This window comes from Phyllobates terribilis, unplaced genomic scaffold (assembly GCF_046119375.1).
Source record: "Phyllobates terribilis strain yellow unplaced genomic scaffold, ASM4611937v1 Scaffold_13__5_contigs__length_258822181, whole genome shotgun sequence".
In the NCBI taxonomy this organism is placed as follows: domain Eukaryota; kingdom Metazoa; phylum Chordata; class Amphibia; order Anura; family Dendrobatidae; genus Phyllobates; species Phyllobates terribilis.
In genome coordinates this window covers 96,419,355-96,446,503 of record NW_027362773.1, presented here as the reverse complement: position 1 = coordinate 96,446,503, position 27,149 = coordinate 96,419,355, and the positions used below count along the sequence as shown (strand labels likewise).

At 42.2% G+C, this 27,149-nt stretch overlaps 1 protein-coding gene across 1 annotated transcript in view; it reads left to right on the top strand.

The window, feature by feature from the left end:
* SLC6A5 (solute carrier family 6 member 5) overlaps positions 1–27,149 on the top strand; it is a 146,265-nt gene that overhangs the window by 79,041 nt on the left and 40,075 nt on the right. The window contains exon 14 of the mRNA XM_073658226.1: positions 3,608–3,708. Within this exon, the coding sequence (XP_073514327.1) occupies positions 3,608–3,708 (101 nt within the window). The remainder of the gene's footprint in view (positions 1–3,607; positions 3,709–27,149) is intronic.

Below are 27,149 nucleotides of genomic sequence, written 5' to 3'. Positions count from 1 at the left end.
TATATTCTTGTACATAGGGGCAGTATTATAGTAGTTATATTCTTGTACATAGGGGCAGTATTATAGTAGTTATATTCTTGCACATTGTGTACGATAGCTTCTGAATTCAGGAGAACGTTTTTCCAAGGTTATGGGGGATATAAAATTTTTGCTGTAATCTAATATATAAAGTAATAATTCATTTTAATACACACATTAATAACTTTTGAGTCCTTTGTTCGGCTCTTTCCTCATGTTTTTTTGCACCATTCATGTTATTATCGGCAGTGTCCTGAGTTGCTTTGTTAATCTCTTTATTATTATTCCGTGTACAGAGATGCATTTAGGAGGGGGCGCTCATCTTGGGGCTATATCTTGGATTTCTTGTAGACATGCAATCCTTTTTATGGCTGGATACCAGGATGATGATGCTGGCGCCCATCTGGGAGTCTCTTCATAAATAGCTGGAAACAGTTTGCATCTTGAATTGCTGCTATTTTAATTTTACGATCTTCACTTGTGTTAAAGACGGCGCCATTTTCTGTTTACTGCTCCCTGGAGGAACATTAAAGCCATCATAACACATATGTGTTACCAAGCGAGTGAAGGATCAGACGCCAGGAGACTCCACAAAAAGCTGATTTACACAAATTAAACCTGAATTACATGAAGACATTAACAAGAAGACGAGTTTTTAGTTGATTTTTAAAAGTTTTACTTGTAGAATTAGCGAGGTATGGAGGTAGATGGTGTCGCCCTTCTGTGCTGCCCCTAGTGGTGATTCAATCAAGTGCACATTTTTTTTTACTTTCTCATTATTGCCTTCACAGTTCAAAAGCATCTGTAAATGCACAATGGTCACGGGTATTCATGAAATACGTCACTTTGCTTGAACTGATAAAAATCGTGGATTTTCTGCACAAAAACGCACCACAAAAAACAAAAACAAAAAATCACAGTGTATATTCCATGTTGGGGTCCAGAATTTCAGGTTACGCCTCTGGAAGTGCGGCTGTGGCTGCAGAAATGATAAGAATGATGCATCAGGTCAGCCCATGACTGATAAAATATGGTTGGCCCATCCTAAGTCCTGGAAAACCCCTTTAAGCCCTTGTGCAAATGCTGTCTGACCTCCATTTCAGCTCCCATACAGGTCGTCACTCTGCTTTCCTACAGTCCAGAATGGCTGCAAATTTTCCTTAAAGTGCACAGCTGCATGACTATCTGATATGTATGGGGGTCTTCTGATATGTATGGGGTCTTCTGATGAGTATGGGGGTCTTCTGATGTATATGGAGATCTTCTGATGTGTATGGGGGTCTTCTGATGTGTATGGGGTCTTCTGATGTGTATGGGAGTCTTCTAATGTGTATGGGAGTCTTCTGATGTGTATGGGGGTCTTCTGATGTGTATGGGGTCTTCTGATGTGTATGGGGGTCTTCTGATGTGTATGGGGGTCTTCTGATGTGTACGGGAGTCTTCTGATGTGTACGGGAGTCTTCTGATGTGTATGGGGGTCTTCTGATGTGTATGGGGGTCTTCTGATGTGTATGGGAGTCTTCTGATGTGCATGGGGGTCTTTTGATGTGTATGGGGGTTTTCTGATGTGTATGGGAGTTTTCTGATGTGTATTGGGGTCTTCTGATGTGTATTGGGGTCTTCTGATGTGTATGGGAGTCTTTTGATGTGTATGGGGGTCTTCTGATGTGTATGGGAGTCTTCTGATGTGTATGGGGATCTTCTGATGTGTATGGGCCTCTTCTGATGTGTATGTGAATCTTCTGATGTGTATGGGGTCTTCTGATGTGTATGGGAGTCTTCTGATGTGTATGGGCCTCTTCTGATGTGTATGTGAATCTTCTGATGTGTATGGGAGTCTTCTGATGTGTATGGGGTCTTCTGATGTGTATGGGCCTCTTCTGATGTGTATGTGAATCTTCTGATGTGTATGGGGTCTTCTGATGTGTATGGGAGTCTTCTGATGTGTATGGGGGTCTTCTGATATGTATGGGAGTCTTCTGATGTGTATGGGGGTCTTCTGATGTGTATGGGAGTCTTCTGATGTGTATGGGGATCTTCTGATGTGTATGGGCCTCTTCTGGTGTGTATGGGGGTCTTCTGATGTGTATGGGGGTCTTCTGATGTGTATGAGGGTCTTCTGATGTGTATGGGAGTCTTCTGATGTGTATGGGGGTCTTCTGATGTGTATGGGCCTCTTCTGATGTGTATGTGAATCTTCTGATGTGTATGGGGTCTTCTGATGAGCATGGGAGTCTTCTGATGTGTATGGGGTCTTCTGATATGTATGGGGGTCTTCTGATGTGTATGGGAGTCTTCTGAAGTGTATGGGGGTCTTCTGGTGTGTATGGGGGTCTTCTGATGTGTATGGGAGTCTTCTGATGTGTGTGGGAGTCTTCTGATGTGTATGGGAGTCTTCTGAAGTGTATGATGGTCTTCTGATGTGTATGGAAGTCTTCTGATGTGTATGGGAGTCTTCTGATGTGTATGAGAGTTTTCTGATGTGTATGGGAGTCTTCTGATGTGTGTGGGGGTCTTCTGACTTTCCCCTGATGTTGGGGAAGAGAAGGATCCGGCAATTGAAATTTAACCCCCTGATCCTTTTGTCTTCAGGGGAGATTAGCTGATACCAGAGGAGTCCAACTGCTTTTTCCTTTCTGTCCATTGGAAACACATAGACGCTCATTCAAGCATCCATCACATATATGGGAAAGTTGGGAGAGATAGCTGTCGCCCTAACAGCTATTTCATATACGACATCATGCAGATTTGGGTGGAGGGGGGGAATTAACAGAATTGGGGTCTTTAAAATCGCAGGGACAAATCCCAATCCATCAACGAGCACTCGCAATTAGTAGGTGATATGTGGACATTGACGTGGATTGTGGTTTGGATTTGTACAATTAACCTGAGACAAAGCTGAGCAATGCGAAACGCATGACCAGAAGTGTTATCATGAGAACGCTAGAACAGAACAGCTCTGAATATGTATAAAGAGAAATCTGATAATCAAGAAAATCTGATAATCCAGCACAGAACTGGAAAGAAAACCAGAAAAGGAAACCAAAAGACTGAGCAGAGATCATTGATTAGGAAACTGCCATGATAGTGACCTCGATTATAGGAGTCATCGACACCCAAACACGTAAATAACAGCTCATGTAATCTCATGAATTTATAATAATCCAGAATATCTGATCATCTAGCTTTCATTCATTCCTATTAATTCTAGTCTTAATCATTGTTACTGCCATTTCCTTGAGGCTGAGAAATGTTATAATGTACAGATGAGACAATGAGGACATATTGTGGCAGATTTGCTGGTCTGTTGCATTCTCAAATATGACCACCAGATAGCGATGTTACATTCTCCCAGTTTTCCTGATGGTGATGAATCCAGTCTGCTCAAAGTGACTTTTGCCGTCAATCTCCCGTCTCGTCACATGAAGACTTTCTGCTCCCACTTCGGTCTGAATAATATTAATAGTAATAACATAACCCTGTGCTGTACCGGGTGCTCCCACGGGGGCTCATGCTGCTGCAGACTATGCTACGTACATTGGATATTTTGGGTCTAACATGAACCTTTGCCTTTTGCTTGTGCCCGCAGGTCTGCAGAGATTTTGTGAAGACATAGAGATGATGATTGGATTCCAGCCCAATCGCTTCTGGAAGATTTGCTGGGCCTTTGTCACTCCGACTATTCTAACGGTAAGGAGATTTAATAGAGCTTTTTACTCTGGGCATAATATAGTCCTTAAGTGCCGGACATAGGGACTGTGACTCCGGGGAGGAGGGAGAGAATAGTCCATGGGCAGGGCTGCCACCAGGAATTTCAGGGTCCCACACTGGCAAAACTTTCGGGCCCCCTTGAGACTCTGCCCAGGCTCTACCCCAGCTCTGCTCCAACTCCTCAAACCTTCTACAGTCCCACTGCCCACTCTTGGAAAAACTCCACTTCTGCACCATGTCCTCACCAATCACACATTAACACTTCACATTGAACACCATATCACATACATAGCCAGCAACTTTTGTTTTGGCCAAAAGATTTTTTAAGCAGCCATCACAACAAGGAGATTCTTATGGCCTGGCCCTACTCTACTCTAACCTAGTAAACATTTCTTATAATACCCAATATTCTTTTATAATATTTTTTTTAGGGAATATGTCACATGCATTTTTTAAAATGACCAATAATACCACATACAAGGGACAAATACCTCCACACAGTGACCAGATCACATATTACCACCACATAGTGACCGAATACTACAATACTGGTTATTAATAAAAAAAAAACAGAATACTGAGTGCCATTATACACATGATCACTGTACATAGTATAACAGTGTATACTGTCAGTGTACAGTTAACATACTGACTCACCAGTGATGTCACTAGGTGAAGTCCTTCATCTTTGCTTTTCCTCTTCATCCAGCGCAGACCGCCATCACTTCTTCCAGCCAGAACTTGTCTCTGCATAAAACAACAGTTATCTACAGCAGCTTCCAGAGCACATTCCCCAATATTTCCCCAACTTCTACACTACACCAGACAAAGAAATAAAAGTGACATAGTGCTGCCCTGCACAGTAACAGGACCTCCTCTCCCATTCTGCCCCTCATGTCTCCATTCTGCCCCCATGTCTCCCATTCTGCCCCTCATGTCTCCATTCTGCCTTCCATGTTTCACATTCTGCTCCAATGTATCCCATTCTGCCCCAATGTCTCCCATTCTGCCCCATGTTTCCATTCTGCCCACCATGTCTCAATTCAGCCCCCCATGTTTCCTCCCTGCCCCTAATGTCTCCCATTCTGCCCCCATGTTTTCATTATGCCCCCAAAGTCTCTCATTCTGCTCCCATGTTTCCTTCCTGCCCCCACAGTGTGGCTTAAAAAAAAAAACGTTCTCCTTATTTTGCCGCTCTCCAGCGGTGGCGGGCTCTCCCATCACCGGGAGTGTGATTGCTGGCGCATGACAGTGATGTCATACGCCTGCGACGTGCGCGCTGACGTCAGCCGCTGGCCTGTGATTGGCCGGCGGCTGTTAACTATTGCCGTGTGGGAAGCTTCCAGCATGGCAATAGATTTAAAGTGAACTTGCGCCCGAAGATGTACGTTCACTGAACCGGCCGGGCCCCCACTGCTCACCGGGCCCCATACGCCAGTAAGGGCAGTAATGCCCTGATGGCGGCCCTGTTCATGAGTGCTGGACATAAGGACTGTGATTCCAGTGGAGGAGGGAGATAATAGACCATGAGTGCTGGACATAGGGACTGTGACTCTGAGGAGGAAGGAGAGAATAGTCCATAAGTGCTGGACATAGGGACTGTGACTCCGGGGAGGGAGGAGAGAAAAGTCCATAAGTGCTGGACATAGGAACTGTGACTCTGGGAAGAAGGGAGAGAAAAGTCCATGAGTGCTGGACATAGGGATTGCGACTTCAGGGAGGGGGGCAAGAATAGTCCATGAGTGCTCGACACAGGGACTGTGACTCTGGGGAGGGGGGAGAGAATAGTCCATGAGTGCTGGACACAGGGACTGTGACTCTGGGCAGGGGGGAGAGAATAGTCCATGAGTGCTGGACATAGGGACTGTGACTCCGGGGAGGAGGGAGAGAATAGTCCATAAGTGCTGGATATAGTTACTGTGACTCCGGGGAGACGGGAGAGAATAGTCCATGAGTGCTGGACATAAGGACTGTGACTCCGGGGAGGAGGGAGAGAATAGTCCATGAGTGCTGGACATAAGGACTGTGACTCCGTGGAGGAGGGAGAGAATAGTCCATGAGTGCTAGACATAAGGACTGTGACTCCGGGGAGGAGGGAGAGAATAGTCCATAAGTGCTGGACATAGGGACTGTGACTCCGGGGAGGAGGGAGAGAATAGTCCATGAGTGCTGGACATAAGGACTGTGACTCCGGGGAGGAGGGAGAGAATAGTTCATGAGTGCTGGACATAAGGAATGTGACTCCGGGGAGGAGGGAGAGAATAGTCCATGAGTGCTGGACATAGGGACTGTGACTCTGGGGAGGAGGGAGAGAATATTCCATGAGTACTGGACACAGGGACTGTGACTCCAGGGAGGAGGGAGAGAATAGTCCATGAGTGCTGGACATAGGGACTGTGACTCCGGGGAGGAGGGAGAGAATAGTCCATGAGTGCTGGACATAGGAACTGTGACTCTGGGGAGGACGGAGAGAATAGTCCATGAGTGCTGGACATAGGGACTGTGACTCTGGGAGGAGGGAGAGAATAGTCCATGAGTGCTGGACATAGGGACTGTGACTCTGGGAGGAGGGAGAGAATAGTTAATGAGTGCTGGACATAAGGACTGTGACTCCGGGGAGGAGGGAGAGAATAGTCCATAAGTGCTGGACATAGGGACTGTGACTCCGGGGAGGAGGGAGAGAATAGTCCATGAGTGCTGGACATAAGGACTGTGACTCCGGGGAGGAGGGAGAGAATAGTCCATGAGTGCTGGACATAAGGACTGTGACTCCGGGGAGGAGGGAGAGAATAGTCCATGAGTGCTGGACATAGGGACTGTGACTCTGGAGAGGAGGGAGAGAATATTCCATGAGTACTGGACACAGGGACTGTGACTCCAGGGAGGAGGGAGAGAATAGTCCATGAGTGCTGGACATAGGGACTGTGACTCCGGGGAGGAGGGAGAGAATAGTCCATGAGTGCTTAACATAGGAACTGTGACTCTGGGGAGGAGGGAGAGAATAGTCCATGAGTGCTGGACATAGGTACTGTGACTCTGGGAGGAGGGAGAGAATAGTCCATGAATGCTGGACATAGGGACTGTGACTCTGGGAGGAGGGAGAGAATAGTTAATGAGTGCTGGACATAAGGACTGTGACTTCGGGGAGGAGGGAGAGAATAGTCCATGAGTGCTGGACACAGGGACTGTGACTCCAGGGAGGAGGGAGAGAATAGTCCATGAGTGCTGGACATAGGGACTGTGACTATGGGGAGGAGGGAGAGAATAGTCCATGAGTGCTGGACATAGGGACTGTGACTCTGGGGAGGAGGGAGAGAATATTCCATGAGTACTGGACACAGGGACTGTGACTCCAGGGAGGAGGGAGAGAATAGTCCATGAGTGCTGGACATAGGGACTGTGACTCTGGGAGGAGGGAGAGAATAGTTAATGAGTGCTGGACATAAGGACTGTGACTCTGGGAGGAGGGAGAGAATAGTCCATGAGTGCTGGACATAGGGACTGTGACTCCAGGGAGTAGGGAGAGAATAGTCCATGAGTGCTGGACATAAGGACTGTGACTCTGGGAGGAGGGAGAGAATAGTCCATGAGTGCTGGACATAAGGACTGTGACTCCGGGGAGGAGGGAGAGAATAGTCCATGGGTGCTGGACATAAGGACTGTGACTCCGGGGAGGAGGGAGAGAATAGTCCATGAGTGCTGGACATAGGGACTGTGACTCTGGGGAGGAGGGAGAGAATATTCCATGAGTACTGGACACAGGGACTGTGACTCCAGGGAGGAGGGAGAGAATAGTCCATGAGTGCTGGACATAGGGACTGTGACTCTGGGGAGGAGGGAGAGAATAGTCCATGAGTGCTGGACATAGGGACTGTGACTCTGGGAGGAGGGAGAGAATAGTCCATGAGTGCTGGACATAGGGATTGTGACTCTGGGAGGAGGGAGAGAATAGTTAATGAGTGCTGGACATAAGGACTGTGACTCCGGGGAGGAGGGAGAGAATAGTCCATGAGTGCTGGACATAGGGACTGTGACTCTGGGGAGGAGGGAGAGAATATTTCATGAGTACTGGACACAGGGACTGTGACTCCAGGGAGGAGGGAGAGAATAGTCCATGAGTGCTGGACATAGGGACTGTGACTCCGGGGAGGAGGGAGAGAATAGTCCATGAGTGCTGGACATAGGAACTGTGACTCTGGGGAGGAGGGAGAGAATAGTCCATGAGTGCTGGACATAGGGACTGTGACTCTGGTAGAAGGGAGAGAATAGTCCATGAGTGCTGGACATAGGGACTGTGACTCTGGGAGGAGGGAGAGAATAGTTAATGAGTGCTGGACATAAGGACTGTGACTCTGGGGAGGAGGGAGAGAATAGTCCATGAGTGCTGGACACAGGGACTGTGACTCTGGGGAGGAGGGAGAGAATAGTCCATGAGTGTTGGACATAGGGACTGTGACTCTGGGGAGGAGCGAGAGAATAGTCCATGAGTGCTGGACATAGGAACTGTGACTCTGGGGAGGAGGGAGAGAATAGTCCATGAGTGCTGGACATAGGGACGGTGACTCTGGGAGGAGGGAGAGAATAGTCCATGAGTGCTGGACATAAGGACTGTGACTCCGGGGAGGAGGGAGAGAATAGTCCATGAGTGCTGGACACAGGGACTGTGACTCCGGGGAGGAGGGAGAGAATAGTCCATGAGTGCTGGACATAGGGACTGTGACTCTGGGAGGAGGGAGAGAATAGTCCATGAGTGCTCGACATAAGGACTGTGACTCTGGGGAGGAGGGAGAGAATAGTCCATGAGTGCTGGACACAGGGACTGTGACTCCGGGGAGGAGGGAGAGAATAGTCCATGAGTGCTGGACATAAGGACTGTGACTCTGGGAGGAGGGAGAGAACAGTCCATGAGTGCGGGACACAGGGACTGTGACTCTGGGGAGGAGGGAGAGAATAGTCCATGAGTGCTGGACATAGGGACTGTGACTCCAGGGAGGAGGGAGAGAATAGTTAATGAGTGCTGGACATAAGGACTGTGACTCCAGGGAGGAGGGAGAGAATAGTTAATGAGTGCTGGACATAGGGACTGTGACTCCAGGGAGGAGGGAGAGAATAGTTAATGAGTGCTGGACATAAGGACTGTGACTCCAGGGAGGAGGGAGAGAATAGTTAATGAGTGCTGGACATAGGGACTGTGACTCCAGGGAGGAGGGAGAGAATAGTTAATGAGTGCTGGACATAGGGACTGTGACTCCAGGGAGGAGGGAGAGAATAGTCCATGAGTGCTGGACATAGGGACTGTGACTCTGGTAGGAGGGAGAGAATAGTCCATGAGTGCTGGACATAGGGACTGTGACTCTGGGAGGAGGGAGAGAATAGTTAATGAGTGCTGGACATAAGGACTGTGACTCCGGGGAGGAGGGAGAGAATAGTCCATGAGTGCTGGACACAGGGACTGTGACTCTGGGGAGGAGGGAGAGAATAGTCCATGAGTGTTGGACATAGGGACTGTGACTCTGGGGAGGAGCGAGAGAATAGTCCATGAGTGCTGGACATAGGAACTGTGACTCTGGGGAGGAGGGAGAGAATAGTCCATGAGTGCTGGACATAGGGACGGTGACTCTGGGAGGAGGGAGAGAATAGTCCATGAGTGCTGGACATAGGGACTGTGACTCTGGGAGGAGGGAGAGAATAGTTAATGAGTGCTGGACATAAGGACTGTGACTCCGGGGAGGAGGGAGAGAATAGTCCATGAGTGCTGGACACAGGGACTGTGACTCCGGGGAGGAGGGAGAGAATAGTCCATGAGTGCTGGACATAGGGACTGTGACTCTGGGAGGAGGGAGAGAATAGTCCATGAGTGCTCGACATAAGGACTGTGACTCTGGGGAGGAGGGAGAGAATAGTCCATGAGTGCTGGACACAGGGACTGTGACTCCTGGGAGGAGGGAGAGAATAGTCCATGAGTGCTGGACATAAGGACTGTGACTCTGGGAGGAGGGAGAGAATAGTCCATGAGTGCTGGACACAGGGACTGTGACTCTGGGGAGGAGGGAGAGAATAGTCCATGAGTGCTGGACATAGGGACTGTGACTCCAGGGAGGAGGGAGAGAATAGTTAATGAGTGCTGGACATAAGGACTGTGACTCCAGGGAGGAGGGAGAGAATAGTTAATGAGTGCTGGACATAGGGACTGTGACTCCAGGGAGAAGGGAGAGAATAGTTAATGAGTGCTGGACATAAGGACTGTGACTCCAGGGAGGAGGGAGAGAATAGTTAATGAGTGCTGGACATAGGGACTGTGACTCCAGGGAGGAGGGAGAGAATAGTTAATGAGTGCTGGACATAGGGACTGTGACTCCAGGGAGGAGGGAGAGAATAGTTAATGAGTGCTGGACATAAGGACTGTGACTCCAGGGAGGAGGGAGAGAATAGTTAATGAGTGCTGGACATAAGGACTGTGACTCTGGGGAGGAGGGAGAGAATAGTTAATGAGTGCTGGACATAAGGACTGTGACTCTGGGGAGGAGGGAGAGAATAGTTAATGAGTGCTGGACATAGGGACTGTGACTCCAGGGAGGAGGGAGAAAATAGTTAATGAGTGCTGGACATAAGGACTGTGACTCCAGGGAGGAGGGAGAGAATAGTTAATGAGTGCTGGACATAGGGACTGTGACTCCAGGGAGGAGGGAGAGAATAGTTAATGAGTGCTGGACATAAGGACTGTGACTCTGGGGAGGAGGGAGAGAATAGTTAATGAGTGCTGGACATAGGGACTGTGACTCCAGGGAGGAGGGAGAGAATAGTTAATGAGTGCTGGACATAAGGACTGTGACTCCGCGAGGAGGGAGAGAATAGTCCATGAGTGCTGGACACAGGGACTGTGACTCCAGGGAGGAGGGAGAGAATAGTTAATGAGTGCTGGACATAAGGACTGTGACTCCGGGAGGAGGGAGAGAATAGTCCATGAGTGCTGGACACAGGGACTGTGACTCCAGGAGGGGTGCGGGTATTGTTTCTATGAGGTGAATCGATACAAGTAGATAGATCTTCCTATAGACTTATCACATCTCCCCCAGTAAGGGCGCATCCACACGTCAGTGATTTTTCTGATGTGCAAAAAAAAGTCTGAGTTTCTTCAGTGATTTTGATCAGAGTTTGGTCCGTGTCAGTTTTTACCATCAGTTTTTCTTGGATGAAAAAAACAAACAAACTATGGATGAAGGTTTATCAATCTTCTAGTATTAAACGGTCCATGAAGAATGGACAGCAGACATGTCATCCGAGTGCGATCCGATTTTTTTCACCAATCCATTGACTTGCATTGCCGATTATGATCCAACACTCAGATCAATATCAGATAAGTCTCTTTCCTTGTGTGCAGACCACTCAGTCTGAGGAAAAAAATAATCGGACGTGTGAACTGTGCCATAGACATATAGGTACAAGTGCTATCCGTGAAAAAGAAGGAAAACCGTATGAGACTTATAGAGGGTCCTGCAAGAGATACAGGAGGCTGTCAGTCTGAGGTAGGACCCTCCTAATGTCAGGCAGTAGAGATGTATACAGGGCTTCATCTCTCAGTCATCCATACATTGCTAATACACCACCCAGTACATATATACAATACATATATATATACAGTACAGACCAAAAGTTTGGACACACCTTCTCATTTAAAGATTTTTCTGTATTTTCATGACTTTGAAAATTGTACATTCACACTGAAGGCATCAAAACTATGAATTAACACATGTGGAATTATATACTTAACAAAGAAGTGTGAAACAACTGAAAATATGTCTTATATTCTAGGTTCTTCAAAGTAGCCACCTTTTGCTTTGATGACTGCTTTGCACACTCTTGGCATTCTCTTGATGAGCTTCAAGAGGTAGTCACCGGTAATGGTTTTCACTTCACAGGTGTGCCCAGTCAGGTTTAATAAGTGGGATTTCTTGCCTTATAAATGGGGTTGGGACCATCAGTTGTGTTGTGCAGAAGTCTGGTGGATACACAGCTGATAGTCCTACTGAATAGACTGTTAGAATTTGTATTATGGCAGGAAAAAAGCAGCTAAGTAAAGAAAAACGAGTGGCCATCATTACTTTAAGAAATGAAGGTCAGTCAGTCAGAAAAATTGGGCAAACTTTGAATGTGTCCCCAAGTGCAGTTGCAAAAACAATCAAGTGCTACAAAGAAACTGGCTCACATGAGGACCGCCCCAGGAAAGGAAGACCAAGAGTCACCTCTGCTTCTGAGGATAAGTTTATCCGAGTCACCAGCCTCAGAAATCGCAGGTTAACAGCAGCTCAGATTAGAGACCAGGTCAATGCCACACTGAGTTCTAGCAGCAGACACATCTCTTCAACAACTGTTAAGAGGAGACTTTGTTCAGCAGGCCTTCATGGTAAAATAGCTGCTAGGAAACCACTGCTAAGGACAGGCAACAAGCAGAAGTGACTTGTTTGGGCTAAAGAACACAAGGAATGGACATTAGACCAGTGGAAATCTGTGCTTTGGTCTGATGGGTCCAAATTTGAGATCTTTGGTTCCAACCACCGTGTCTTTGTGCGACGCAGAAAAGGTGAACGGATGGACTCAACATGCCTGGTTCCCACCGTGAAGCATGGAGGAGGAGGTGTGATGGTGTGGGGGTGCTTTGCTGGTGACAATGTTGGGGATTTATTAAAAATTGAAGGCATACTGAACCAGCATGGCTACCACAGCATCTTGCAGCGGCATGCTATTCCATCCGGTTTGCGTTTAGTTGGACCATCATTTATTTTTCAACAGGACAATGACCCCAAACACACCTCCAGGCTGTGTAAGGGCTATTTGACCAAGAAGGAGAGAGATGGGGTGCTACGCCAAATGACCTGGCCTCCACAGTCACCAGACCTGAACCCAATCAAGATGGTTTGGGGTGAGCTGGACCGCAGAGTGAAGGCAAAAGGGCCAACAAGTGCTAAGCATCTCTGGGAACTCCTTCAAGATTGTTGGAAGACCATTTCCGGTGACTACCTCTTGAAGCTCATCAAGAGAATGCCAAGAGTGTGCAAAGCAGTCATCAAAGCAAAAGGTGGCTACTTTGAAGAACCTAGAATATAAGACATATTTTCAGTTGTTTCACACTTTTTTGTTAAGTATATAATTCCACATGTGTTAATTCATAGTTTTGATGCCTTCAGTGTGAATGTACAATTTTCATAGTCATGAAAATACAGAAAAATCTTTAAATGAAAAGGTGTGTCCAAACTTTTGGTCTGTACTGTACATATATACAGACATCTCATACACATGCAGCACACACACATATCACACATACAGCTCACATACACATCACACATGCAGCACACATACACATCATACACATACAGCACACATACACATTAAACACATACAGCACACATACTGTACACATGATCCACATACAGCAAACATACACACACAGCTCACGTACATACCATACAGATACAGCACACATACACATCATCCACATACAGCACACATGCACATCATACACATACAGCACACATACACATCATACACATACAACACACATACACATTATACACATACAGCGCACATACACATCAAACACATACAGCACACATACACATCATACACATACAGCACACATTCACATCATACACATACAGCACACGTACATATACACATACACATACAACACACATACACATCATGCACATACAGCACACATACACATCATACACATACAGCACACATGCACATCATACACATACAGCACACATGCACATCATACACATACAGCACACATACACATCATACACATACAGCACACATGCACATCATACGCATACAGCACACATACACATCATCCACATACAGCACACATACACATCATACACATACAGCACACATGCACATCATACACATACAGCACACATACACATCATCCACATACAGCACATATAATACACATCATACACATACAGCACACATGCACATCATACACATACAGGACACATACACATCATACACATATAGCACACATACACATCATACACATACATCACATATGCACATCATACACACCATACACATACAGCACACATGCACATCATCCAAATACAGCACACATACACATCATCCACATACAGCACATATAATACACATCATACACATACAGCACACATGCACATCATACACATACATCACACATGCACATCATACACACCATACACATACAGCACACATGCACATCATACACATACAGCACACATACACATCATCCACATACAGCACATATAATACACATCATACACATACAGCACACATGCACATCATACACATACAGCACATATACACATCATCCACATACAGCACATATACACATCATACACATACAGCACAATACACATCATCCACATACAGCACATATACACATCATCCACATACAGCACATATACACATCATACACATACAGCACACATACACATCATCCACATACAGCACATATAATACACATCATACACATACAGCACACATGCACATCATACACATACAGCACATATACACATCATCCACATACAGCACATATACACATCATACACATACAGCACACAAACACATCATCCACATACAGCACACATACACATCATACACATACAGCACACATACACATCATACACATACAGCACACATGCACATCATCCACATTCAGCACATATACTACACATCATACACATACCGCACACATACACATCATACACATGCAGTACACATACACATCAAACACATACAGCACACATACACATCATAAACATACAGCAGACATACACATCATACATATACAGCACACATACACATTAAACATTTACAGCACACATACACATCATACACATATAGCACACATACACATCATAGAGATGCAGCACACATACACATCATACACATACAGCACATATACACATCATCCATATACAGCACATATACACATCATACACATACAGCACAATACACATCATCCACATATAGCACACAAACACATCATCCACATACAGCACACATACACATCATACACATACAGCACACATACACATCATACACATACAGCACACAAGCACATCATCCACATTCAGCACATATACTACACATCATACACATACAGCACACATACACATACCGCACACATACACATCATACACATGCAGTACACATACACAGCTCCAATACACATCATACACATACAACACACATACACATCAAACACATACAGCACACATACACATCATACACATACAGCAGACATACACATCATACATATACAGCACACATACACATTAAACATTTACAGCACACATACACATCATACACATACAGCACACATACACATCATACACATACACATCATACACATACAGTACACATAACAGCGCACATACACATTAAATACATACAGCACACATACACATCATACACATAAATCACACATACACATCATACACATATAGCACACATACACATCATACACATACAGAACACATACACATTATACACATACAGCACACATACACATCATACACATACAGCACACATACACATCATACACATACAACACACATACACATCATACACATACAGCACACATACACATCATACACATACATCACACATACATATCATACACATACAGCACACATACACATCATACACATACAACACACATACACATCATACACATATAGCACACATACACATCATACACATACAGCACACATACACATCATACACATACATCACACATACACATCATACACATACAGCACACATACACATCATACACATACAACACACATACACATTATACACATACAGCACACATACACATCATACACATACAGCACACATACACATCATACACATACAGCACACATTCACATCATACACATACAGCACACGTACATATACACATACACATACAACACACATACACATCATGCACATACAGCACACATACACACCATACACATACAGCACACATACACATCATACACATACAGCACACATACACATCATCCAAATACAGCACACATGCACATCATACACATACAGCACATATAATACACATCATACACATACAGCACATATACACATCATACACATACAGCACAATACACATCATCCACATATAGCACACAAACACATCATCCACATACAGCACACATACACATCATACACATACAGCACACATACACATCATACACATACAGCACACATGCACATCATCCACATTCAGCACATATACTACACACATATACACATCATCCACATACAGCACATATACAAATCATACACATACAGCACAATACACATCATAAACATACAGCAGACATACACATCATACATATACAGCACACATACACATTAAACACATACAGCACACATACACATCATACACATATAGCACACATACACATCATAGAGATGCAGCACACATACACATCATACACATACAGCACACATACACATACAGCACATATACACATCATCCATATACAGCACATATACACATCATACACATACAGCACAATACACATCATCCACATATAGCACACAAACACATCATCCACATACAGCACACATACACATCATACACATACAGCACACATACACATCATACACATACAGCACACATGCACATCATCCACATTCAGCACATATACTACACATCATACACATACAGCACACATACACATACCGCACACATACACATCATACACATGCAGTACACATACACAGCTCCAATACACATCATACACATACAACACACATACACATCAAACACATACAGCACACATACACATCATACACATACAGCAGACATACACATCATACATATACAGCACACATACACATTAAACATTTACAGCACACATACACATCATACACATACAGCAGACATACACATCATACATATACAGCACACATACACATTATACACATACAGCACACATACACATCATACACATACAGCACACATACACATCATACACATACAGAACACATACACATCATACACATACATCACACATACACATCATACACATACAGCACACATACACATCATACACATACAACACACATACACATCATACACATACAGCACACATACAGATCATACACATACATCACACATACACATCATGCACATACAGCACACATACACATCATACACATACAACACACATACACATCATACACATACAGCACACATACACATCATACACATACAGAACACATACACATCATACACATACATCACACATACACATCATACACATACAGCACACATACACATCATACACATACAACACACATACACATCATACACATACATCACACATACACATCATACACATACAGCACACATACACATCATACACATACAACACACATACACATCATACACATACAGCACACATACACATCATACACATACATCACACATACACATCATACACATACAGCACACATAAATCATACACATACAACACACATACACATCATACACATATAGCACACATACACATCATACACATACAGCACACATACACATCATACACATACATCACACATACACATCATACACATACAGCACACATACACATCATACACATACAAAACACATACACATTATACACATACAGCGCACATACACATCATACACATACAGCACACATACACATCATACACATACAGCACACATTCACATCATACACATACAGCACACGTACATATACACATACACATACAACACACATACACATCATGCACATACAGCACACATACACATCATACACATACAGCACACATACACATCATACACATACAGCACACATACACATCATCCAAATACAGCACACATGCACATCATACACATACAGCACACATACACATCATACACATACAGCACATATAATACACATCATACACATACAGCACACATGCACATCATCCACATACAGCACATATACACATCATCCACATACAGCACATATACAAATCATACACATACAGCACAATACACATCATACACATATAGCACACAAACACATCATACACATACAGCACACATACACATCATACACATACTGCACACATACACATCATACACATACAGCACACATACACATCATCCACATTCAGCACATATACTACACATCATACACATACAGCACACATACACATCATACACATACATCACACATACAAATCATACACATGCAGTACACATACACAGCTCCAATACACATCATACACATACAACACACATACACATCATACACATACAACACACATACACATCATACACATACAGCACACATACACATCATACACACACAGCGCACATACACATCATACACATACAGCAGACATACACATCATACACATGCAATACACATACACAGCTCCAATACACATCATACACATACAACACACATACACATCAAACACATACAGCACACATAAACATCATACACACACAGCGCACATACACATCATACACATACAGCAGACATACACATCATACATATACAGCACACATACACATTAAACATTTACAGCACACATACACATCATACACATACAGCAGACATACACATCATACAGATGCAGCACACATACACATCATACACATACAGCACACATACACATCATACACATACAGCACACATACACATCATACACATACAGCACACATACACAGCATACACATACAGCGCACATACACATCATACACATACAGCACACATACACATCATACACATACAGCAGACATACACATCATACATATACAGCACACATACACATTAAACATTTACAGCACACATACACATCATACACATACAGCAGACATACACATCATACAGATGCAGCACACATACACATCATACACATACAGCACACATACACATCATACACATACAGCACACATACACATCATACACATACAGCACACATACACAGCATACACATACAGCGCACATACACATCATACACATACAGCACACATACACAGCATACACATACAGCGCACATACACACCATACACATACAGCACACATACACATCATACACATACAGCACACGTACATATACACATACAGCACATATACACATCATACACATACAGCACACATACACATCATACACATACACATCATACACATACAGCACATATACACATCATACACATACAATACACATCATACACATACAGCTCAAATACACATCATACAGATACAGCACACATACACATCATACACATACAGCATACATACATATCATACACATACAGCACACATACACATCATACACATAAAGCACACATACACATCATACACATACAGCACACATACACACAGCTCACATACACATCATACACATACATGACACATGCACATTAAACATTTACAGCACACATACACATCATACACATACAGCACACATACACATCATACACATACAGCACACATACACATTAAACATTTACAGCACACATACACATCATACACATATAGCACACATACACATCATACAGATACAGCACACATACACATCATACATATACAGCACACATACACATCATAAACATACAGCACACATACACATACATCACACATACACATCATACACATACAGCACACATACACATACAGCACAAATACACATTATACACATACAGCACACATACACATCATACACATACAGCACACATACACATTATACACATACAGCACACATACACATCATACACATACAGCACACATACACAGCACACACATACAGCACAATACACATACAGCACACATACACATCATACACATACACATCATACACATACAGCACACATACACATACAGCGCAATACACATCATACACATACAGCACACATACACATCATACATATACAGCGCACATACACATCATACACATACAGCACATATACACATCATACACATACAGCACACATACATATCATAAACATACAGCACACATACACATCATACACATACAGCACACAAACACATCATACACATACAGCACACATACACATCATACACATACAGCACACATACACATCATACATAAAGAGCGCACATACACATTAAATACATACAGCACACATACACATCATACACATAAATCACACATACACATCATACACATATAGCACACATACACATCATACACATACAGCACACATACACATCATACACACACAGCTCACATACACATCATACACATACAGCACACATACACATCATACACATACAGCACACATACACAGCTCCAATACACATCATACACATACAACACACATACACATCAAAAACATACAGCACACATACACATTATACACATACAGAACACATACACACACAGCGCACATACACATCATACACATACAGCAGACATACACATCATACATATACAGCACACATACACATTAAACATTTACAGCACACATACACATCATACAGATGCAGCACACATACACATCATACACATATAGCACACATACACATCATACACATACAGCACACGTACACATCATACACATACAGCACACATACACAGCATACACATACAGCGCACATACACATACAGCACACATACACATCATACACATACAGCACACATAAACATCATACAGATACAACACACATACACATTATAAACATACAGCGCACATACACATCATACACATACAGCACACATACACATCATACACATACAGCACACATACACATCGTACACATACAGCAAACATACACATCATACACATACAGCACACATACACATCATACACATACAGCACACATAAACATCATACACATACAACACACATACACATTATAAACATACAGCGCACATACACATCATACACATACAGCACACATACACATCATACACATACAGCACACATACACATCATACACATACACATCATACACATACAGCGCACATACACATCATACACATACAGCACATATACACATCATACACATACAGCACACATACATATCATAAACATACAGCACACATACACATCATACACATACAGCACACAAACACATCATACACATACAGCACACATACACATCATACACATACAGCACATATACACATCATACATATACAGCGCACATACACATAAAATACATACAGCACACATACACATCATACACATAAATCACACATACACATCATACACATATAGCACACATACACATCATACAGATACAGCACACATACACATCATACACACACAGCTCACATACACATCATACAGATACAGCACACATACACATCATCCACATACAGCACATATACACATCATACAAATACAGCACACATACACATCATACACATATATCACACATACACATTAAACATTTACAGCACACATACACATCATACACATACAGCACACATACACATCATACAGATACAGCACACAAACACATCATACACATACAGCACACATACACATCATACACATACAGCACACATACACATACCGCACACATACACATCATACACATGCAGTACACATACACAGCTCCAATACATATCATACACATACAACACACATACACATCAAACACATACAGCACACATACACATTATACACATACAGAACACATACACACACAGCGCACATACACATCATACACATACAGCAGACATACACATCATACATATACAGCACACATACACATCATACAGATGCAGCACACATACACATCATACACATACAGCGCACATACACATCATACACATACAGCGCACATACACATCATACACATACAGCACACATACACATCATACACATACAGCACACATAAACATCATACACATACAACACACATACACATTATAAACATACAGCGCACATACACATCATACACATACAGCACACATACACATCATACACATACAGCACATGTACATATACACATACAGCACATATACACATCATACACATACAACACACATACACATCATACACATACAGCACACATACACATCATACACATACAGCACACATACACAGCTCAAATACACATCATACACATACAGCACACATACACATCATACACATACAGCACACATACACATCATACACATACATCACACATACACATTAAACATTTACAGCACACATCCACATCATACACATATAGCACACATACACATCATACAGATACAGCACACATACACATCATACATATCCAGCACACATACACATCATAAACATACAGCACACATACACATACATCACACATACACATCATACACATACAGCACACATACACATCATACACATACAGCACACATGCACATTATACACATACAGCACACATACACATCATACACATACAGCACACATACACATTATACACATACAGCACACATACACATCATACACATACAGCACACATACACAGCACACACATACAGCACAATACACATACAGCACACATACACATCATACACATACACATCATACACATACAGCACACATACACATACAGCGCAATACACATCATACACATACAGCACACATACACATCATACACATACAGCACACATACACATCATACAAATACAGCACATATACACATCATACACATACAGCACACATACATATCATAAACATACAGCATACATACACATCATACATATACAGCGCACATACACATTAAATACATACAGCACACATACACATCATACACATAAATCACACATACACATCATACACATATAGCACACATACACATCATACACATACAGCACACATACACATCATACACATACAGCACACATACACATACCGCACACATACACATCATACACATGCAGTACACATACACAGCTCCAATACACATCATACACATATAACACACATACACATCAAACACATACAGCACACATACTCATTATACACATACAGAACACATACACACACAGCGCACATACACATCATACACATACAGCACACATACACATACAGCGCAATACACATCATACACATACAGCACACATACACATCATACACATACAGCACACATACATATCATACACATACAGCACATATACACATCATACACATACAGCACACATACATATCATAAACATACAGCACACATACACATCATACATATGCAGCGCACATACACATTAAATACATACAGCACACATACACATCATACACATAAATCACACATACACATCATACACATACAGCACACATACACATCATACAAATACAGCACACATACACATCATACACATACAGCACACATACACATCATACACATACAGCACACATACAAATACCGCACACATACACATCATACACATGCAGTACACATACACAGATCCAATACACATCATACACATACAACACACATACACATCAAACACATACAGCACACATACACATTATACACATACAGAACACATACACACACAGCGCACATACACAACAAACACATACAGCACATATACACATCATACACATACAGCACACAAACACATCATACACATACAGCACACATACACATCATACATATACAGCGCACATACACATTAAATACATACAGCACACATACACATCATACACATACAGCACATATACACATCATACAAATACAGCACACATACACATCATACACATACATCACACATACACATTAAACATTTACAGCACACATACACATCATACACATACAGCACACATACAGCACACATACACATCAAACACATACAGCACACATACACATCATACACATACAGCACACATACACATACCACACACATACACATCATACACATACAACACACATACACATCAAACACATACAGCACACATACACATTATACACATACAGAACACATACACACACAGCGCACATACACATCATACACATACAGCAGACATACACATCATACATATACAGCACACATACACATTAAACATTTACAGCGCACATACACATCATACAGATGCAGCACACATACACATCATACACATATAGCACACATACACAACATACACATACAGCACACGTACACATCATACACATACAGCACACATACACATACAGCGCACATACACATCATACACATACAGCACACATACACATCATACACATACAGCACACATAAACATCATACACATATAACACACATACACATTATAAACATACAGCGCACATACACATCATACACATACAGCACACATACACATCATACACATACAGCACACATACACATCGTACACATACAGCACACATACACATCATACACATACAGCAAACATACACATCATACACATACAGCACACATACACATCATACACATACAGCACACATAAACATCATACACATACAACACACATACACATTATAAACATACAGCACACATACACATCATACACATACAGCACACATACACATCATACACATACAGCACACATACACATCATACACATACAGCACACATACACATCATACACATACAGCACACATACACATCATACACATACAGCACACATACACATCATACACATACAGCACACATCACAGCACACACATACAGCACAATACACATACAGCACACATACACATCATACACATACACATCATACACATACAGCACACATACACATCATACACATACAGCGCACATACACAACATACACATACAGCACATATACACATCATACACATACAGCACACATACATATCATAAACATACAGCACACATACACATCATACACATACAGCACACAAACACATCATACACATACAGCACACATACACATCATACACATACAGCACATATACACATCATACATATACAGCGCACATACACATAAAATACATACAGCACACATATACATCATACACATACACATCATACACATATAGCACACATACACATCATACACACACAGCTCACATACACATCATACAGATACAGCACACATACACATCATCCACATACAGCACATATACACATCATACAAATACAGCACACATACACATCATACACATACATCACACATACACATTAAACATTTACAGCACACATACACATCATACACATACAGCACACATACACATCATACACATACAGCACACATACACATCATACACATACAGCACACATGCACATCATACACATACCGCACACATACACATCATACACATGCAGTACACATACACAGCTCCAATACACATCATACACATACAACACACATACACATCAAACACATACAGCACACATACACATTATACACATACAGAACACATACACACACAGCGCACATACACATCATACACATACAGCAGACATACACATCATACATATACAGCACACATACACATCATACAGATGCAGCACACATACACATCATACACATACAGCACACATACACATCATACACATACAGCACACATACACATCATACACATACAGCGCACATACACATCATACACATACAGCACACATACACATCATACACATACAGCACACATAAACATCATACACATACAACACACATACACATTATAAACATACAGCGCACATACACATCATACACATACAGCACACATACACATCATACACATACAGCACACGTACATATACACATACAGCACATATACACATCATACACATACAACACACATACACATCATACACATACAGCACACATACACATCATACACATACAGCACACATACACAGCTCAAATACACATCATACACATACAGCACACATACACATCATACACATACAGCACACATACACATCATACACATACATCACACATACACATTAAACATTTACAGCACACATACACATCATACACATATAGCACACATACACATCATACAGATACAGCACACATACACATCATACATATACAGCACACATACACATCATAAACATACAGCACACATACACATACATCACACATACACATCATACACATACAGCACACATACACATCATACACATACAGCACACATGCACATTATACACATACAGCACACATACACATCATACACATACAGCACACATACACATTATACACATACAGCACACATACACATCATACACATACAGCACACATACACAGCACACACATACAGCACAATACACATACAGCACACATACACATCATAGACATACACATCATACACATACAGCACACATACACATACAGCGCAATACACATCATACACATACAGCACACATACACATCATACACATACAGCACACATACACATCATACAAATACAGCACATATACACATCATACACATACAGCACACATACATATCATAAACATACAGCACACATACACATCATACATATACAGCGCACATACACATTAAATACATACAGCACACATACACATCATACACATAAATCACACATACACATCATACACATACAGCACATATACACATCATACACATACAGCACACATACACATCATCCACATACAGCACACATACACAGCACACACATACAGCACAATACACATACAGCACACATACACATCATACACATACACATCATACACATACAGCGCAATACACATTATACACATACAGCACACATACACATCATACACATACAGCACACATACACATCATACACATACAGCACATATACACATCATACACATACAGCACACATACATATCATAAACATACAGCACACATACACATCATACATATGCAGCGCACATACACATTAAATACATACAGCACACATACACATCATACACATAAATCACACATACACATCATACACATATAGCACACATACACATCATACACATACAGCACACATACACATCATGCACATACAGCACACATACACATCATACAAATACACAACACATACACATCATACACATACAGCACACATACACATCATACACATACAGCACACATACACATCATACACATACAGCACACATACACATCATACACATACAGCACACATACAAATACCGCACACATACACATCATACACATGCAGTACACATACACAGCTCCAATACACATCATACACATACAACACACATACACATCAAACACATACAGCACACATACACATTATACACATACAGAACACATACACACACAGCGCACATATGCATCATACACATACAGCACACAAACACATCATACACATACAGCACACATACACATCATACATATACAGCGCACATACACATTAAATACATACAGCACACATACACATCATACACATAAATCACACATACACATCATACACATATAGCACACATACACATCATACACATACAGCACACATACACATCATACA